The 15,780-nt window shown below is 32.9% G+C and overlaps 1 protein-coding gene across 1 annotated transcript in view; it reads left to right on the top strand.

Annotated features, from left to right (window-relative positions):
- Positions 1–15,780, top strand: part of LRP1B (LDL receptor related protein 1B) — a 1,636,277-nt gene that overhangs the window by 977,978 nt on the left and 642,519 nt on the right. Inside the window, exons 24-25 of the mRNA XM_026453105.1 lie at positions 357–554; positions 2,706–2,910. Coding sequence (XP_026308890.1) covers positions 357–554; positions 2,706–2,910 — 403 coding nt within the window. The remainder of the gene's footprint in view (positions 1–356; positions 555–2,705; positions 2,911–15,780) is intronic.

Here is a 15,780-nt window from a genome sequence, read left to right as displayed (position 1 = left end):
GGTGATTTTTCTGAGCTTTGTCAGGTGAAATTCTAAAAAAAAAAAAAAAAAAAAAAAAACAGAAAACTCCCTATTTTGTTTTTTTGTCTTTGTGTGACAATAATTCTTCTATTCTTTAATCAGTGTCAGGTATATGTAAATTCAAACAATAAAATCTCCCTAATACCTATTCTAATGAATACATATAAGCCTAAATTTTGCAAGTTTCTGTTAAATATTGGATTAAAAGAAATTGCTGTTTTAAGATGGAGAATTATGTAATAAATTATACTTTTAAATAATATATTTTGATCTCAAGCATTTTATTACCAGAGTTTACATTTTCATAAGCCTATTAAACATAAATTTAATTTCAGATCCTTTTGAAGCATTCATCATCTTTTCTATTCGTCATGAGATTAGAAGGATTGATCTTCACAAAAGAGACTATAGTCTACTTGTTCCTGGATTGAGAAACACAATAGCACTTGATTTTCACTTCAATCAAAGTTTACTTTATTGGACAGATGTTGTAGAAGACAGAATATACCGGGGAAAGCTTTCTGAAAGTGGAGGTACATATATTATAATTTTTCTTAATGTTTATATTACTTTTTTAAGTGAAAATTCAAAGAACACGTTATAACTAGAAGAAATTTTGATTATTCTTTGACCTTTGGTCCTTTATCCCCTCCCTTATATATGTAAAATCAGGGATGTTGAGCATCTGTGTGAGCACCTGTTGGGGGCAGGAAGTGGTGATGCTCATGCTGTTCACACCATTTGCCACTGTGGACTTTTCCATGGACTGATGGCAAAGAAATTTATTTACAAGAAAACAAAACAAAGTGACTGGTTGTTACATACCATTAGTCACATTTTTAGGAGTTACAATAACTTTTTTTTTTTTTAATTTTACTACCATCTTTCAAGATAATTAAAAAAAATGAAAAAAAAATTACAAAGATGACTAATATGAGCTAAATATTTTTGCCATGATTTGACTTATCTCTTTTGGCTAAACTAATCCTTTCTTAAGTAGAAAGTCTTTTATATAAATAGCCAGGTGCAGTGGCTCACGCCTACAATCCCAGCACTTCGGGAGGCCGAGGCAGGTGGATCACGAGAGGTCAGGAGCTCCACACCAGCCTGGCCAATATGATGAAATCCCATTTCTACTAAAAATATAAAAATTAGCCGGGCGCGGTGGTGCATGCCTGTAATCCCAGTTACTCAGGAGGCTGAAGCAGGAGAATTGCTTGAATTTGGGAGTCGAAGGTTGCAGTTAGCTGAGATTGTGCCATTGCACTCCAACCTGGGCAACAGAGTGACACTCTATCTCAAACAAAAAAAAGAAAAAAAAAAAAAAAAAAGGAAGTCTTTGACGTAAATATATATTTCTCTTGAAATGTTGCCTGCACATACCATTCCAAGGACAAGGTATCTCTGTCAAATTGTTAATTCCATTCTAAATCACCTTTGCAATTTTGAAAAATGGTCATATTTAAGCACATAATATAGTTATGATATGTAAACTTATATCCTATGCCATATACTGATTTAAAACGATGGATTTAGATTCAAAGGATCAATTGGTTAGCAATTTCATAAAACATTGTTAATATGTCTAACAAAAAGCACTGATGTGGTAGCAACGTTACAAACTACAATGATTTATCATATTACAAAAGGTGTTTAAAAAGGAAAGTTTTGGCTGGTCAGCACAGTGGCTCATGCCTGTAACCCCAGCACTGAGGCAGACAGATGCTTAAGCCCATGAGTTGGAGACCAGCCTGGACAACATGGCAAAATCCCATCTCTGCTAAAAATACAAAGAAAGCTGGGTATGGTTCTGTGCACCTGTAAGTCCTCGCTACTCAAGAGGCTGAAGTAGGAGAATCATCTGAGCCCTGGAAGTTGAGGTTGCAATGAGCCATGATCACACCATTGCATTCCAGCCTGGGCAACAGAAGTGAGACCCTGTCTCAAAAAAAAATAATAATAATAATAATAAAACAAATAAAATAAAATTAAAATAAATAAAAGAAAGATTTTTTTTTTAATTGTGAAAGAAATTAAATAGTGGATAAATAAGAATATTGGTAGGCATCACCAAATCGCTTATTTTTATTCATAACTTTTCTCTTATTTACATTTTTGTTATATCTTGCAAATCTTAGGGTCCCAGGTGAGGAAGAGGGTCATCTGGGGCTTATCTTTGTTAAAGTTTAATATAGTAGTAGCTGTTATCTGTTATGCTTCCACAAAGAGAAAAAGAGTGAGTGCTGATTAGCCAGAATGCATATGAGCTCTGGTGGGCTTTTTCTTTTGATTTTATTCTACTCTTGAAGATCAACATTTGAGTTAAGTTGCACTGATTGTTTCCAAAATCTCTTGCTCTGTATACAAAAGTCAGAAACAAGAAGTAACTTTTTTTTTTTTTTTTTTTTGCCACCTCAATGTTGTTATTAACTTCAGAGCTGTTTAAAAACTTGATTCCACTGATACTAAAAGGATTTACTAGATTAAAGATTTCTGGTAAGGATGATGGGTAATGCTAAATTGGAGACTACTTGGTGTTGCCTGTGCTAAGAGGCACTTTTGCAATCTCTCAAAGTGGAAATCACATTGAAATAATTTGTACTGCTGGTCGCAGGTAGGCCTTTTCCTTTGTACTTAACGTAATACTTGAATGGGTGCATATACTGGTTTTCCTTCTTTTGTAGGTGTCAGTGCCATTGAAGTGGTTGTCGAACATGGCCTGGCTACTCCAGAAGGCCTGACAGTCGACTGGATAGCAGGAAACATATACTGGATAGACAGCAATCTGGACCAAATCGAGGTGGCTAAGCTAGATGGCTCCCTAAGAACTACACTAATAGCAGGAGCCATGGAACACCCCAGGGCCATTGCTTTGGACCCAAGATATGGGTAAAGAAGTTTGCCTTTTATAGATTGAGTTTGGCATAAAAAATAGGCTTTCAATTTAATATTGAATTCAATTATCTCATCAATTACAAGTCAAAGTGTCAAAGTGGTTATTTTGTGCTGACGTATGTGTGTGGGGTGGGGTGGGGGTGGGTGTGTGAGTTGTATATACAGCAACTAGTTTAAGGTTATTGCCACAAGTTTGGTTATAGGATTGCTTACATAGGTACTTTTAGAGGCTCAAAATGTCTTTTGTTTTTTTTTTCTAAATGTGGGCATTAGGCCCTATTGGAAGCTATTGCAACTCTTTTTCAAAGCAGTAATTTAATGAATTTATCTTCGCCCTGCCAAAGAGATGCTGTAATTGTTTCTAATGGTTGCAAACTACAGGGACAGTCTTTGTTCTAAATAGTCACAGATGTTAACCGTCTCACCCTTTATTTATTTTTTATGTTCTTGGAGTCAATTTAAAAGAAAATTTAAATAAGCTTGAAGGAGTCCAGTGGTGAGATATTGACTATTGGGAGATTTGAAAGACAAAGCATATGATTCTGGAAAACAAGGTTCAGTGTTGAGTAACTCAGGTTACTGTCTCTCTCTTCCCTTGTGTGTTCCTTTGTGAAGGAGCAGAAGAGAGGCACTGGATTTCCATCCAGAAGATGTGGGTTCCCATTCCTGCCCAGTCACTTATACTCTGGGAGTATCAAGTGTATTCTTTTTTCTTAGATTTCAGATTTCTATTCTATGAATTGGGGATAATAACATCTTCTTCCTTCAGTTGTTTTTAAGGAGATTATATACATAGGAGATAATATGCAACTGATATGTGAGAATGCTTTGTTATTCCTGTCGAGTATGACCTTTGTAATGTTTTTGTAAATCAAAGGCCATTGTCGAGTCTAAAGATTAGCAGAAAATAATTCTTTGGGAGGCTTGTACCTTTAAATAATGTCAAGTCCAGGGAAAGCCAATGAGTGCTTCAATGAGAGAGGAGCTCGGAGCTCCAATGAACAAGGAGTGAGCCAAGAGGGAGTTCAATGAGATAAAGAAGAGAGAAAAGCCAGCCTATGTCTAAGTCGGCCTCCTGGCCACACTCTCTGACTTTTGCTCTTGTCTATGCCTAAGACTCAGAAGTCAATAGATTGGGAAGTATGTTTACGTCTCTGTTCCTCAATTTTGACTCAGAAATGAAAGGGGCAGAAACCACTTGTCTAGAACAGGGATTCCAAATTGACCACCCTCATTTCTGTGTTTGCTTTATTTTCCACATTGTTTTAAATTTACTTGAATGAGTTGTCAAAATTTAAAATATTGAGAGATTTTACGTAAGACCCTGGATTTCTGCCTTGTTTCGTAAAATAGGGAGGTCTGGTAACAATGAGCTGAGCAGTAGCTCTTTCTCTTAGCCTGGAAGTGTATTCTCTAGTTTACGTAGTCTACATTTTACCTATTTCACTCATTACTTCCTGTAATAACAATTTATCAGGAGAAAGCCTGCTATATTTAATAAGACATGCCTTTATTTTTCAATATTTTATTCCTGAGGTACAAGTAGATTGCTGATACTGACTGTATACTTCCCACAAAGTTGCAAGCTCGCTATCAGCCAGGGCCTTATCTCCAGTGCCAACTACTGATATAAGGATTTTACCTATCAGACCTAAGTTGTGTCAGCATGAGAAACTTTCTGAATAAAAGCAAAGTAGTACTTTGGAAAAAGATTGTAATCATAGCATGTATACCAACATGAGAAGAAAAATATAAATAATTCCAAAATTATAGATGACACAGAACACACAAAAAAAACAGATGTATGAAAGTTTAAAAATGGCCTCACCAAACAAGATAGATTTTGCAGTTGATACCTTATTTTCCACTGATACTATATTAACAATGCTGGGATCAACTTATTTATCTCAGTTTTGAAAATATCCAACCTGAGAGTAAAGAAAACAAAAACACCAAGGACATACAACCTACAAATACTATTTAAGTGAAAATACCTAGTATGATTTCAGTGTGAAATATCCTCAAAGAGTTGAAAGTTAATACAGAAAGCTAGCCTGAAAGTAGGGGAAACTCAAAAATGCTTCTGGGGGAGTTGATGCCTTCCATCAGTGACTGCTGCTATGAAACAGTGAGACTAATTAAGATAATTACATTGGTAATAAAATAATAATTTTTTAAAATAGGGTAACAAAATAATGCTTATACAAGTGTTTCTACAATAAATGACCAGAGTTTGGACAACAGTACTAATTCATTAAACTCTAACTGTTAACTGGAATGTTGACAGATTTTTGTGTCATGATTCGATAAGCTTTTTATTGTTAAAAGTTATTTTACAGAGGTTGATATGATTAAGATATAAAGTTTATACAAACATCATAAAGCATATTTTAAAATGTAAATTTTTAGATTAAAAAATGTAATGTAAATATTAAAATATTTTCAAGTTTATTAGCTATTTTGGTAAAAAGTTCTGAGGTTAGTTTAATATTGGACCTTTCACAAGGTAGGCTTAGAACATAGCAACAAGAAGCACGCACATGCACACACACACTCACACACACACACACTCTTACAGCAAAGCCAAGCCAAGCACAAGAAAAGCAACACTGAAATATAATTTTATTTAAACTCAGCTTAGTGCCATGTACAATATAAAAATAAGATTTTCCCTAATTTCTCAAACTATTAATAAAATATATAAGGAAACAGAGAATCAGCATTGATATGAACTTCAAAGTAATTTAAACTTCTTTTGAAATTTTAAATTTTAGATAAAATTCACTAATTATTGAGAAATATGATTTATATAAAGACTTGTATTTTCTACTAAATCTTAAGCTTTTTGATGGCAAAGGAATTTGTTTTCAGTCTGTAAAATCCTTCTAAGCCTCTGAATATATACTTGTGCTAAGTAAATGTTAAACAAATGAATGCATGCATATAAATGGAATTTGTTTATATGCAACTTACATGAATTCAAGGATGTATTTAAAATGTGAAGTATACAGTAAAGACAGCTAATGGGTAAAACTATGAACTTTGTTTACAATAACAAATGAAAAAAAAAGGTTTGCAACTAGCTACTTTCTCCCTTAACACAGCTGAGAAAAAAACAAGCCCTAACAGTACCCCCACAAAACACATTTACTTCATGTGAGGTTTCTACAGCAATCAAGGTCTTTGTGACCTTTTTTTACAGATGCCAATATGAAGTGTTTTTAATTGACTACTTTGCTTCCCCAGCATCAAATCTACCAACATTCATTTTGGGTTATAAAACATATCTGTCATCATGCCATATTCCTTCAGTATTCTGGATTTTGACCTGATCTCCCAAGTGACAAACTATTCCAAGATGGTAAATTGAGAGTCTTAGGGAGGAGCTATTTTTCTTTCATTCCATTTTGAGGTAATGCACTTATTGCTAAGGTGACCTGAAAGAGACCATGAATCCCGTTTTAAACATTAAGCTTATTATTAAAGAGTAACAAGCGCCAGGATGTACAGAATCTACAAGGTACTCACTTCAGTTCTTAAACTTTCATTGCCTTTATTTTTACGCTACCGCATGGCATCTTCCTGCTCTATTGCTAAAGCTAGTATTTAATTTTCCTTTGTCATAATAACTGAACTAAAAATTCAGCTTTTAACTAAAACTGAATTTAGTTAAACTAAATTTTTAACTGCCATAAAAATTGCATTGGTGAAAGCAGAAATAGTAACTGTAAAGATTAGTGAGACATCTAAATAATATTTTAATCCTATCTAGGAATATTCTTAAATGGAACTAATGAAGGTTTGGTTGATTTTAGAAGAACTAAATATTATAGATAAGTAACCTCTTTTTTTTTTTTTTTTTTTTTTTTTTTCCTACTGGGATCATTTATTTTTACCTTCTGCTGCTTGGTCTGATAGATGGTAATGGCCTTTTTATGCCTATAATGGTACATGTTGTTCATGGTCTTTTGAACCAGTTTAATCCAGACACTTACTAATGCATGAATGGAGGAACTGCAGCATCTGTAGACTGCAGTTTCTTTTTTTAAAAGTTATTGTGGCTGAACATTTCCATACATCCTATAAGGAGAGATATTACATCTTTGTATACTTGAGGATATAATACAATCATTGAAATGCTAATGCATTTTAACCATCCAAAGAGAAAGTAATAGGGAAAAGATGATTCTGTTAAAATAGCACATTATCAAGTATATGAAAGAGTGCCTAGAATTTTATGAAAGGATGATCATTGAAATCAGCTCTTAAGATTGTTGTGAACTGTGTTATGGCAAGGTTAAGAACACTTTTATGGTGACTAATTCTATAACATGTTATTTATAAAAAGTGTTGGAATTTCTCATTTAAATCGATGAAATTTTAGTCTCATAGTGATTACTATAGAGGAAGTATACTAACACCGCTAGGTTTAGTGAAGAAATGACACGATCACTTATTTTAGTGAATCAAAGTGTCCCAAGCCATATTTTTCCCCCACTAGAAAAACGTTTCAGAGTTCACAGTGCCTATTTCTAGTAAACATAAATATAGAGAATACAGAATTGCAGGGTCACTCATAGATAGTTGGACTCGCCACAGCTATTCAAAGTGTAACTGGATAGAAAGTTACAAGGTAGACACCTATTTCCCAATTGTTATACAGGCACAAGATGATGCATCAGAAGTTTTTGTCTTATCATTGCAGAGTGGGAAGTACAGCCTTATCTACATCTGTTGGTGGCTTATCCACAAATACTCAGAGACTGCCTATAACTTCCAAATTAATGGTTTGTTTTCAAGGATTATTTTTTCTTTTCTTTTCTTTTTTTTTGAAACAGTTTTGCTCTGTCGCCCAGGCTGCAGTACAGTGGCATGATCTCAGCTCACTGCAAACTCCGCCTCCCAGGTTCAAGTGATTATGTAATTGGGATTACAGATGTGTGCCAACACGCCAAGCTAACTTTTCTATTTTTAGTAGAGACAGGGTTTCACCATGTTGGCCAGGCTAGTCTCCAACTCCTGACCTCACGTGATCCATCTACCTCAGCCTCCCAAAATGCTGGGATTACAAGCATGAGCCGCCACACCCGGCCTCTTATTTTTTAAGCTTGCAAATCTCTCTTCTGGCCCTTGTTTGTGGAGATAACACTACAAACTAGATTGACGCTATCTTTGTGTTCTTTCTATTTAAACTTTTTTTTTTTTAATGCTAAGTTTAAAAGCAGCTGATAAATAACAACCTGTTGTCTATGAAAGATCTGTGCACTCAAAATTAAATTGAAATGAGATTTAATTTATTTCATATTCATTATTTTTAAGAAAGACATTTAACTATTTAAATAGCCTGTCAGCTTTATATTAACCTTTGTTCCATTTTTCTATTTGACTGGCAATATATTATATTATTTTGTGATTAAATTTGCTTATAAATAATTCCATGATAATATTTTCAGATAATTAATATTTTTATACAAAACAATCTTATCTTTAAACATATTTTTTTTTTGGAAAATAGACCCCAACACTGCAATTTTATAAATGTCCTCTGGTACATTTTAAAAATTTTTTACCTATTTGAGTTATTTACACTTTTAAGCTTTTATTATAGAAACATTAAAGTACACAAACCAGTAGGAATTGTATAGTAAACTCTCTTGTACCCATTATCTAGCTTAAACAATGATCAGTACATTGTCCTCTGGTATATGAATGTTCATTTTTATTCTTTCCCAATGGTCTTATTCATATAGTTCATTATCAAACAATAAACAATTTGGATACTGTTTTTCTGAATATGCTTCCACAGCCATAACTGTGAAAGCCTTGAAACTAAAATTAAAGCCATATACGTAGAACTAAAGCTGTCTGTGGACCCATAAACCTGAGATAGGTCTCAGTTAATCTAGAAAGTTTATTTTGCCAAGACTGAGGACATGTGCCCATGAGACAGCCTCAAAACTTCCTGATGACATATGCCAAAGCTGGTTGGAGCACAGTTCGATTTTATACATTTTAGGGAGACATGAGACATCAATCCACATATGTAAGATGAATATTGGTTCGGTCCGTAAAGGTGGGACAACTCGAAGCAACTGCGGGAAGATTTGAAGCGGGGGTGGGGTGGGGGGGTTCCAGGTCAAGGTAGATAACAGACACATGGTTGCCTGCTTCTGAGTTTCTGGTTAGCCTCTGTAAAGAAGGCAAATGCATTTATCTCCATGAACAGAGGGGTGACTTTGAATCAATGGGAGGCAGGTTGTCCCTAAGCAATTCCCAGCTTGACTTTTCCCTTTAGCCTAGTGATTTGGGGGCCCGAAGATTTAGTTTTCTTTCATGTTTTCCCCCTTTTCTTTTTAAAATCTTTCAGAGAAAGCATTTTAGAAGAAAATGAGTCTCTGGTTTCAGGTTTCATCTGATCTCTCATGGCTAGGATGGTTTATTCCTAGATGGATAAATCTTGAGTTATTAGGAAAGCTCATTTTTAGCAGGTTGTGAAGTCTCATGTCCTGTGACAAGAAAATAGGGGGAAGAAGTGAGATAAACAACAGCAAACAAAAGAATAGTCCTGGAGAATCAGTACAGGCCACATTACTCTGAAGTCCATGCCTCAGTGGGCAGGTATGAAAGTCGTTTATGTATGTGGCTTTAAATAGGTTGCTGTTATTTTCCACTGAAGTTTAAGTTGTCTACCTTCAGTTCAGAAGGCTTTGAAAAAGCACAGCTTAGTTTTTCATGACTCCAAATTAGAAAAAAAAAAAATGGAGAAAAAAGAAGGAAAACAGAAACAAAAATAAAAACATTATTTTGCAGGCTTGTAGCCAAGAAAAAATAGAATTTGGTTTAAACTGTAGAAAATAATAAAAAAAGAAAAACATTAGGCAAGATTAGAATATAATAACAGGTATACTACAGTTTTTGAAACATAATTTTTCTCTGTCCAGTTTCCCATTTTCACCAAAGACAAATCCTGGTAGGACTGATTTGCTTTATTATACTGGGCCTGATTATTTGTATACAGTGCAGCAAGAAAAATTATTTTTTTCACATAGGCTTTTAAATTGGCTTTGATGGAATTTTGTTCCATAGAAGGAATCTCAGATAAGACTGTTTTAAAGTCAAGCCCAGCCATGGGTTCGTACCATCAAATACCTATGAGTTGGGTGAATTCCTCTCCTCTTGAGGTTCCAAGATAAACTTGGAGCTCCTGGGCCTGTCATAAAAATGATGTTCTTTACTTACCACAGGTCAGGAACCCTGTACAGTGATGATGTAGACAAGGTACAAAGCCAGTTTTTGCTTTGTTGACTCCATAAGTCAAGTTTGATTCCTTAGAGGAAAGCACACCACTCCAGTCATAGCCTTGGTAAAATAACCAGTTTCTCCAATTGTATCCTGTTACAAATGAAAACAAATTTTTATTGCACTTATGCAAATAACTATATTGCCATAAGCTAACAATACTCACAAATAGTTTCAAAAATCTGTAGAAATCAGGTAGAGAGAAACAAACATGCTCCAAATTGTGTTCATAGGAGTATATACTAAGTTGTTAAAAGCTGTCAATAGCTCAAAGAAAAGTTTTCCTGACTCTGAAAAAGCAAAACAAAGGATCAGCAACATTTCAAGCAACAAGTCAAAAAGATTACTTCATTCTTCTGTTAGTTCAGTCCATGCAGTTAATTTTTGTTCTGCTTGATAGTCATAAACATTTCAGCTGTCAATGAGTTCTGAACATGTTTCCTCTATTCTGATGTCACAACCTCCAAAGTTATCAGAAAACTGGATTCAAGAGCATCTGTTAGAGTTTTGTAGCTGATGTGAAACCGCCTTCTAAAGAGAACCCAAACAAGACAACAATTATCCATGGAAGACACAAATTTTAGGGCAGTCATAGTCAAAGGCGCCATTGACAAGGAAATTTGTTACCTCTGTGGCACACAATAATTTAATATAACAATTACAATTGCTACTTATAATGTACACAAATTCATATTAGAATTATAGGAGTTTCTCATAATTTTTGAACACATACCAATAGCATACACAAATACAGCCCAAAGAAAACCAAACACCATTTCACAATTGACAATGCTTCCTGTATAATTTTTATACCAAATAAGTCAAATTATATCATTTTTAGACTTTAGGGAAACTAACACCTTAAAGGATTAATTAGGTCAGAAAAGACATAATTTCTAATTTGATTTTTAAAAGTATCAAATACCAAAGCAAATATTAAAACACTTGATATCACATGTCTTTGTAAAATAAATCATTCATTTGACCAAACTGATAACTCAAGGATTTTAAAAAAGAGGTGAAAACCTTCCTTCTTTGAGAGAGGAGACTTAATTTTAAAAACAATAAGCCCAAATAAAAGCAAGAAGCCAATTCAATTTGTTTTTCAAAATATAAGCAATCTATAAAATTTTAATCTTGACCAAAAGATATAACTTCCATAAGCCTTTTATAACCTTTATTAAGTAGTCAGCTAATGCTTCAAGAAAACTCTGTTAATCTGACACGGGGGCCCCTATACTGGTCTTGCATTAGTATGCCTTTGACTTTAATGATTAATTTATCGAGAAACTGGACTTACTTTATCTCTCAAAATCTGCCCTTACAATCTCACATGCCTACCTCTTCTGTAATAGTTCCTGGGCTTTGAGGAACTGAATAGCTTTAATTTCTGGCCCTGGGTCTCAGGAATGCAATTTATTTTTATTGTCATCTTCTACCAGGACTAAAGATGAGGCTTTAATTCCTGTCAGCATTTAAGATTTAGCAGGACCTGGTGTCTTTTTTTTTTTTTTTTTTTCTTTTTTCTATTGAGACAGAGTTTTGCTTTTGTCATGCAGGCTGGAGAGCAATGGCACTATCTCAGCTCACTGCAAACCAAAACTTAATAATAATGACATAGGAGTTGTTTTGATAAACCATAAAATCTGTTAGACCAGTTACCAAAAGCAAAAGAAAAGACCTTCTGCACTGCAAAGAATATTATGGTGAAAGAAAACATTTCCTTTAGACCTTTAAGAAAACATTGTTGGCATCAGGTACAAACAAAAGTTGAGGAAAAAAACTTATTTGAGCTGAAAATGAGTTGAAGGGCAACTTTACTATCTTGTTCCGTTTAAAAGGGGAGAGAAAATCGAAAATGGTGAGATGCCATAAATTTGAACTTTGTGTTAAAAAGTAATCTGTTATAATTTACTAAGAATAAATCAATCTCTTAAGAAAATGTCATTGTTCTAACCATTTATTGTGTGTTTTTTTAATATCAAGCCCCAATCTTTAGAAAGGCCCTTATAATTTCCCTTTAATTATAGACAGCTTGATCATATAAAAGTTTGTTTTTTTTTTAATTAATCTTTATTGTGACTTACACAGATCATTCATGTCATGCTTGGATTTTCTGGTTTGTTCTGAACATCTCTGTTTCTTAAACAACCAGTCATTCTGTTCTAGGACTAAATTTACCATATAAGACTCTTTCTCATATAAAAATTATTTCTCTTTCAGCTTTCTTACCAGAAAAAAAGCTCTTCATTTTTATAACTTTCTTTACATTTATCTTATTTCCCCATTCCTTTTACCTTGTTTTATACATAACCTTTAAAAAAGCTTTGAATTACACAAAAATTTTTCACCTTTTTAAAAAGGACATACTTTTTATTGAAAGAATGTTTTCCTACAAATATACTTTTATTGAAAAATACGTCAATAATGAAATACATATTATTTAATTTAATATAACTTTAGAATCTAAATTATGAGTTTGTTTACGAGTATTTATCCCATTACATTTACCTAATTATTTTAATCATTTACCTACATTATTTATAAAAACCGTGATAGTCATCATTTAAAATTACGGAACTACCACTGCAAAATTATAACTGAGACAGTGAAAGAGATCTGAACTAACTGACTCCATCTTGCTTCTAACCTTCAAGCCATCCTTGTTCATTTCTGAGTGTAGGCCAAACTAACTTTGTATTTGTGTTACTTAGTTTATAGTTAATAGTTTAGCTTTGAAACAAAGACAGTTACAGTCCCTTCCCAAAACAAACCTTACTACCTGTGGACTAGACCACCTAAAGCCACAAGATTAGTAATCTTGTATTTAGTAAGTAATTTATTTACTTTATTTAGTAAATAATTTTATGTATTTATTTATTTACTTTATTTAGTAAGTAATTTATCTTGTATTTAGTTAGTAATTTAGTAAGTAATCTTACTAAATTTAAGATGTAGCTGTTTTTATGAAAACAACATCAATGTCTTATTTATTAAAGATCATACAAGCAAAGATTATTCTGTCTTGTGCCAGGTTTATAGTTTTGTATCTACTATGCCAAATTTTGACACCTTATAATATTTGGCAATGATAAATAAGAAAGTGCTTGATTAATATATGCAAACAAAAATGTATTCTGGCAATTCTTAAGACATTTCTAAAGTCTTAACTACTTTACCAAAAATTTTAAAGCTACCTTATTTATTAAAGATTTTACTTGTTATGTAAACTTGAAAAAGCTTTTGACTAGTATTTTATTCTTGATAAAGTATTTGATTCAACTGCTTTTATTTTCTTAAACCAATTAATTAGAGCTTTTCTATATATTTTTAGTAGTGAAACATTGTGTATATGCATATAACTACATAAACATATTGCTGTTGGAAAAAAATCTTTATTTATATATAAAAAAAACCATTTTTTTTTTTTTTTTTTTTTTTTTCCTGTCTTGGACTTTCAGATTTCTGATAACTTGTTTCACAACCCTAGGCAGTTGTCAGCTAAATAGCCTTAATTTTTCATATTAAAGGAAACAACTAAGGTGAAAATCAAATAGCAAAATTTACATCAAAAGGTATAGAGAGAAAAAGTCTGGTGGTGCTAGAGGGAGACTAAAGATGGATACCAAATCAAGCATAAAGTTAAGGAAATCTATCAAAAGATTGTATAAGGAGACTAGTTTCATTTAGATAGAGTCTGTGTATCTTTAACTGGATCTCTGAGCTCTGGGTAGAGCCCACACTGAATCCTGGGTCTCCAAAAAGAAAATTATTAAGAGGTTAAACCATGGAATGCACTTACAGTTCATTAAAAAATAAATAAAGACATTTCTAAGTGTCTAAACTACACTATTCCTTACAAAACCAAGAGTAGCCTCTGTTGCAATAGCCACTTTAGTTAAAAAAAAAAAAAAAATCAGATGGCACAATACAAAAGCAAGCAGCTTACGAGCTGAGATGAACTTGTCTGTTCATACTCTTGAGATTCATTAAGGAAAAACAGATCATTTTCCCCAAAAGGGAGCCTGGTGCCTTCTCTGTTTTCTTTAAGGAACCCCAGGCTATTATAAACTATTTTAGGTCCCCTCATGCAGCAGAAGGTGAAAGAGAAGGGAAAGACAGCAGGAGTAAATAAAGAAAACAGAATTCAGTCAACTGAGAAGAAAAAAACTTTGCTCAAAAAAAAAAAAAAAAAAAAAAAAAAAAAAAAGACAAGGTACTAGCAGAGAAAAAAACAAAAACATGAAGGACTTTTAAATACAAACACACACATACAAACACACACACATCTTGGATGTTAGCTTTTAATTAAGCTGACTTCTAACCATTGACCTCCTTAAAAAAAAAAAAATTAAAATGTCATTACTATATTTCAGCTAGGATAAATTGCTACTATTTCAGAATTACCAAGTATCAAACAAGAAAAGGCTTTATATAGGAACCAAACCCAGGCTATCATGGTGGAAAAAAAAAAGAAGGCAGAACTTTAGCCATCAAACTGCAGCATGGGGTGACAGCCATTGCTCTTTCAGTTTGGCCTGGCTAGCAAAATGTTGGCCTTGTTATATAAATAAAGCCCCTATAGTAGTCAAAATCAAAAATCTCAAAAATTTATTTTCCTTTCACATCTCTATGAAACTAAAATTCTTTAAAAAAGTAACTAATAGAAACCCATTGTTTGAAATAAATTCCATGAGATGAATCAAATCCTATGATCTTTTGCCCTGAATCATATTCTCATGACTTTGATTCACGTTTGCTTCATAAAACTAATCTACTTTCACATAGGCACTGTTGTAGCATTTAAACATAGATATTAGTATTTTCTCTCTCTCCCTCCTTCTCTCCCCTTCTCTATTTCCTTAACAGCTGGCAAGACTGTGAAAGTTTTCCTTTAAAAAATATTTATTCTCTATCAATATGTGTGTGAGCATGCATGCACAAACAAAAATCTTTTCTCTGTGCCAATCATTCTGTGTGCTAAATTATTTACATCCATTATCTCACCTAATGTTCCCAACAAATGTATACTATAACAGTTTTTATTTTCAGATGAGAAAATGGGGTTTGAGATTAAGTATGCAAAAGTAAGTGACAAATTCCAACTTTGATCCAAGTTTGTTTTACACAAATATATTACCACTATTTAATATTGACACAGTTATCTAATAACACTTACCAAATGTCAGTGTTTTAACTTACATAGGAAGTTTCACTCTCATCTTTCTTCCCTTTTTGTCATACTCTTTTAGCATATGTAATTACTCTGTTTATAAATATAATGTTTTAAACTGTCCTCTAATCATTTCATATTTGTAATTCCTGTTTTCTATAACAGATTATATTCTTTTCAAAAATAGAAGTCATGGTGAATACTTACTTTACATCATTTCACATTTCTTTAAATTCACATAAAATTTGTTTAAAAGGAAGATGGGTTAATTGAATTTTAAATTTTGTTTTAAAGAATTGTTTCATTTTACAAGGTAATTTACCAAATTCCTATTTTCAAGGATTATACAGAATAATAGAAGAGTCAAAAATTAACAAAGCTATATATATATA

Source organism: Piliocolobus tephrosceles, chromosome 11 (assembly GCF_002776525.5).
Source record: "Piliocolobus tephrosceles isolate RC106 chromosome 11, ASM277652v3, whole genome shotgun sequence".
NCBI lineage: Eukaryota > Metazoa > Chordata > Mammalia > Primates > Cercopithecidae > Piliocolobus > Piliocolobus tephrosceles.
Note: the sequence above shows the minus strand (reverse complement) of the source record. Positions and strands in the feature narration are given on the sequence as shown.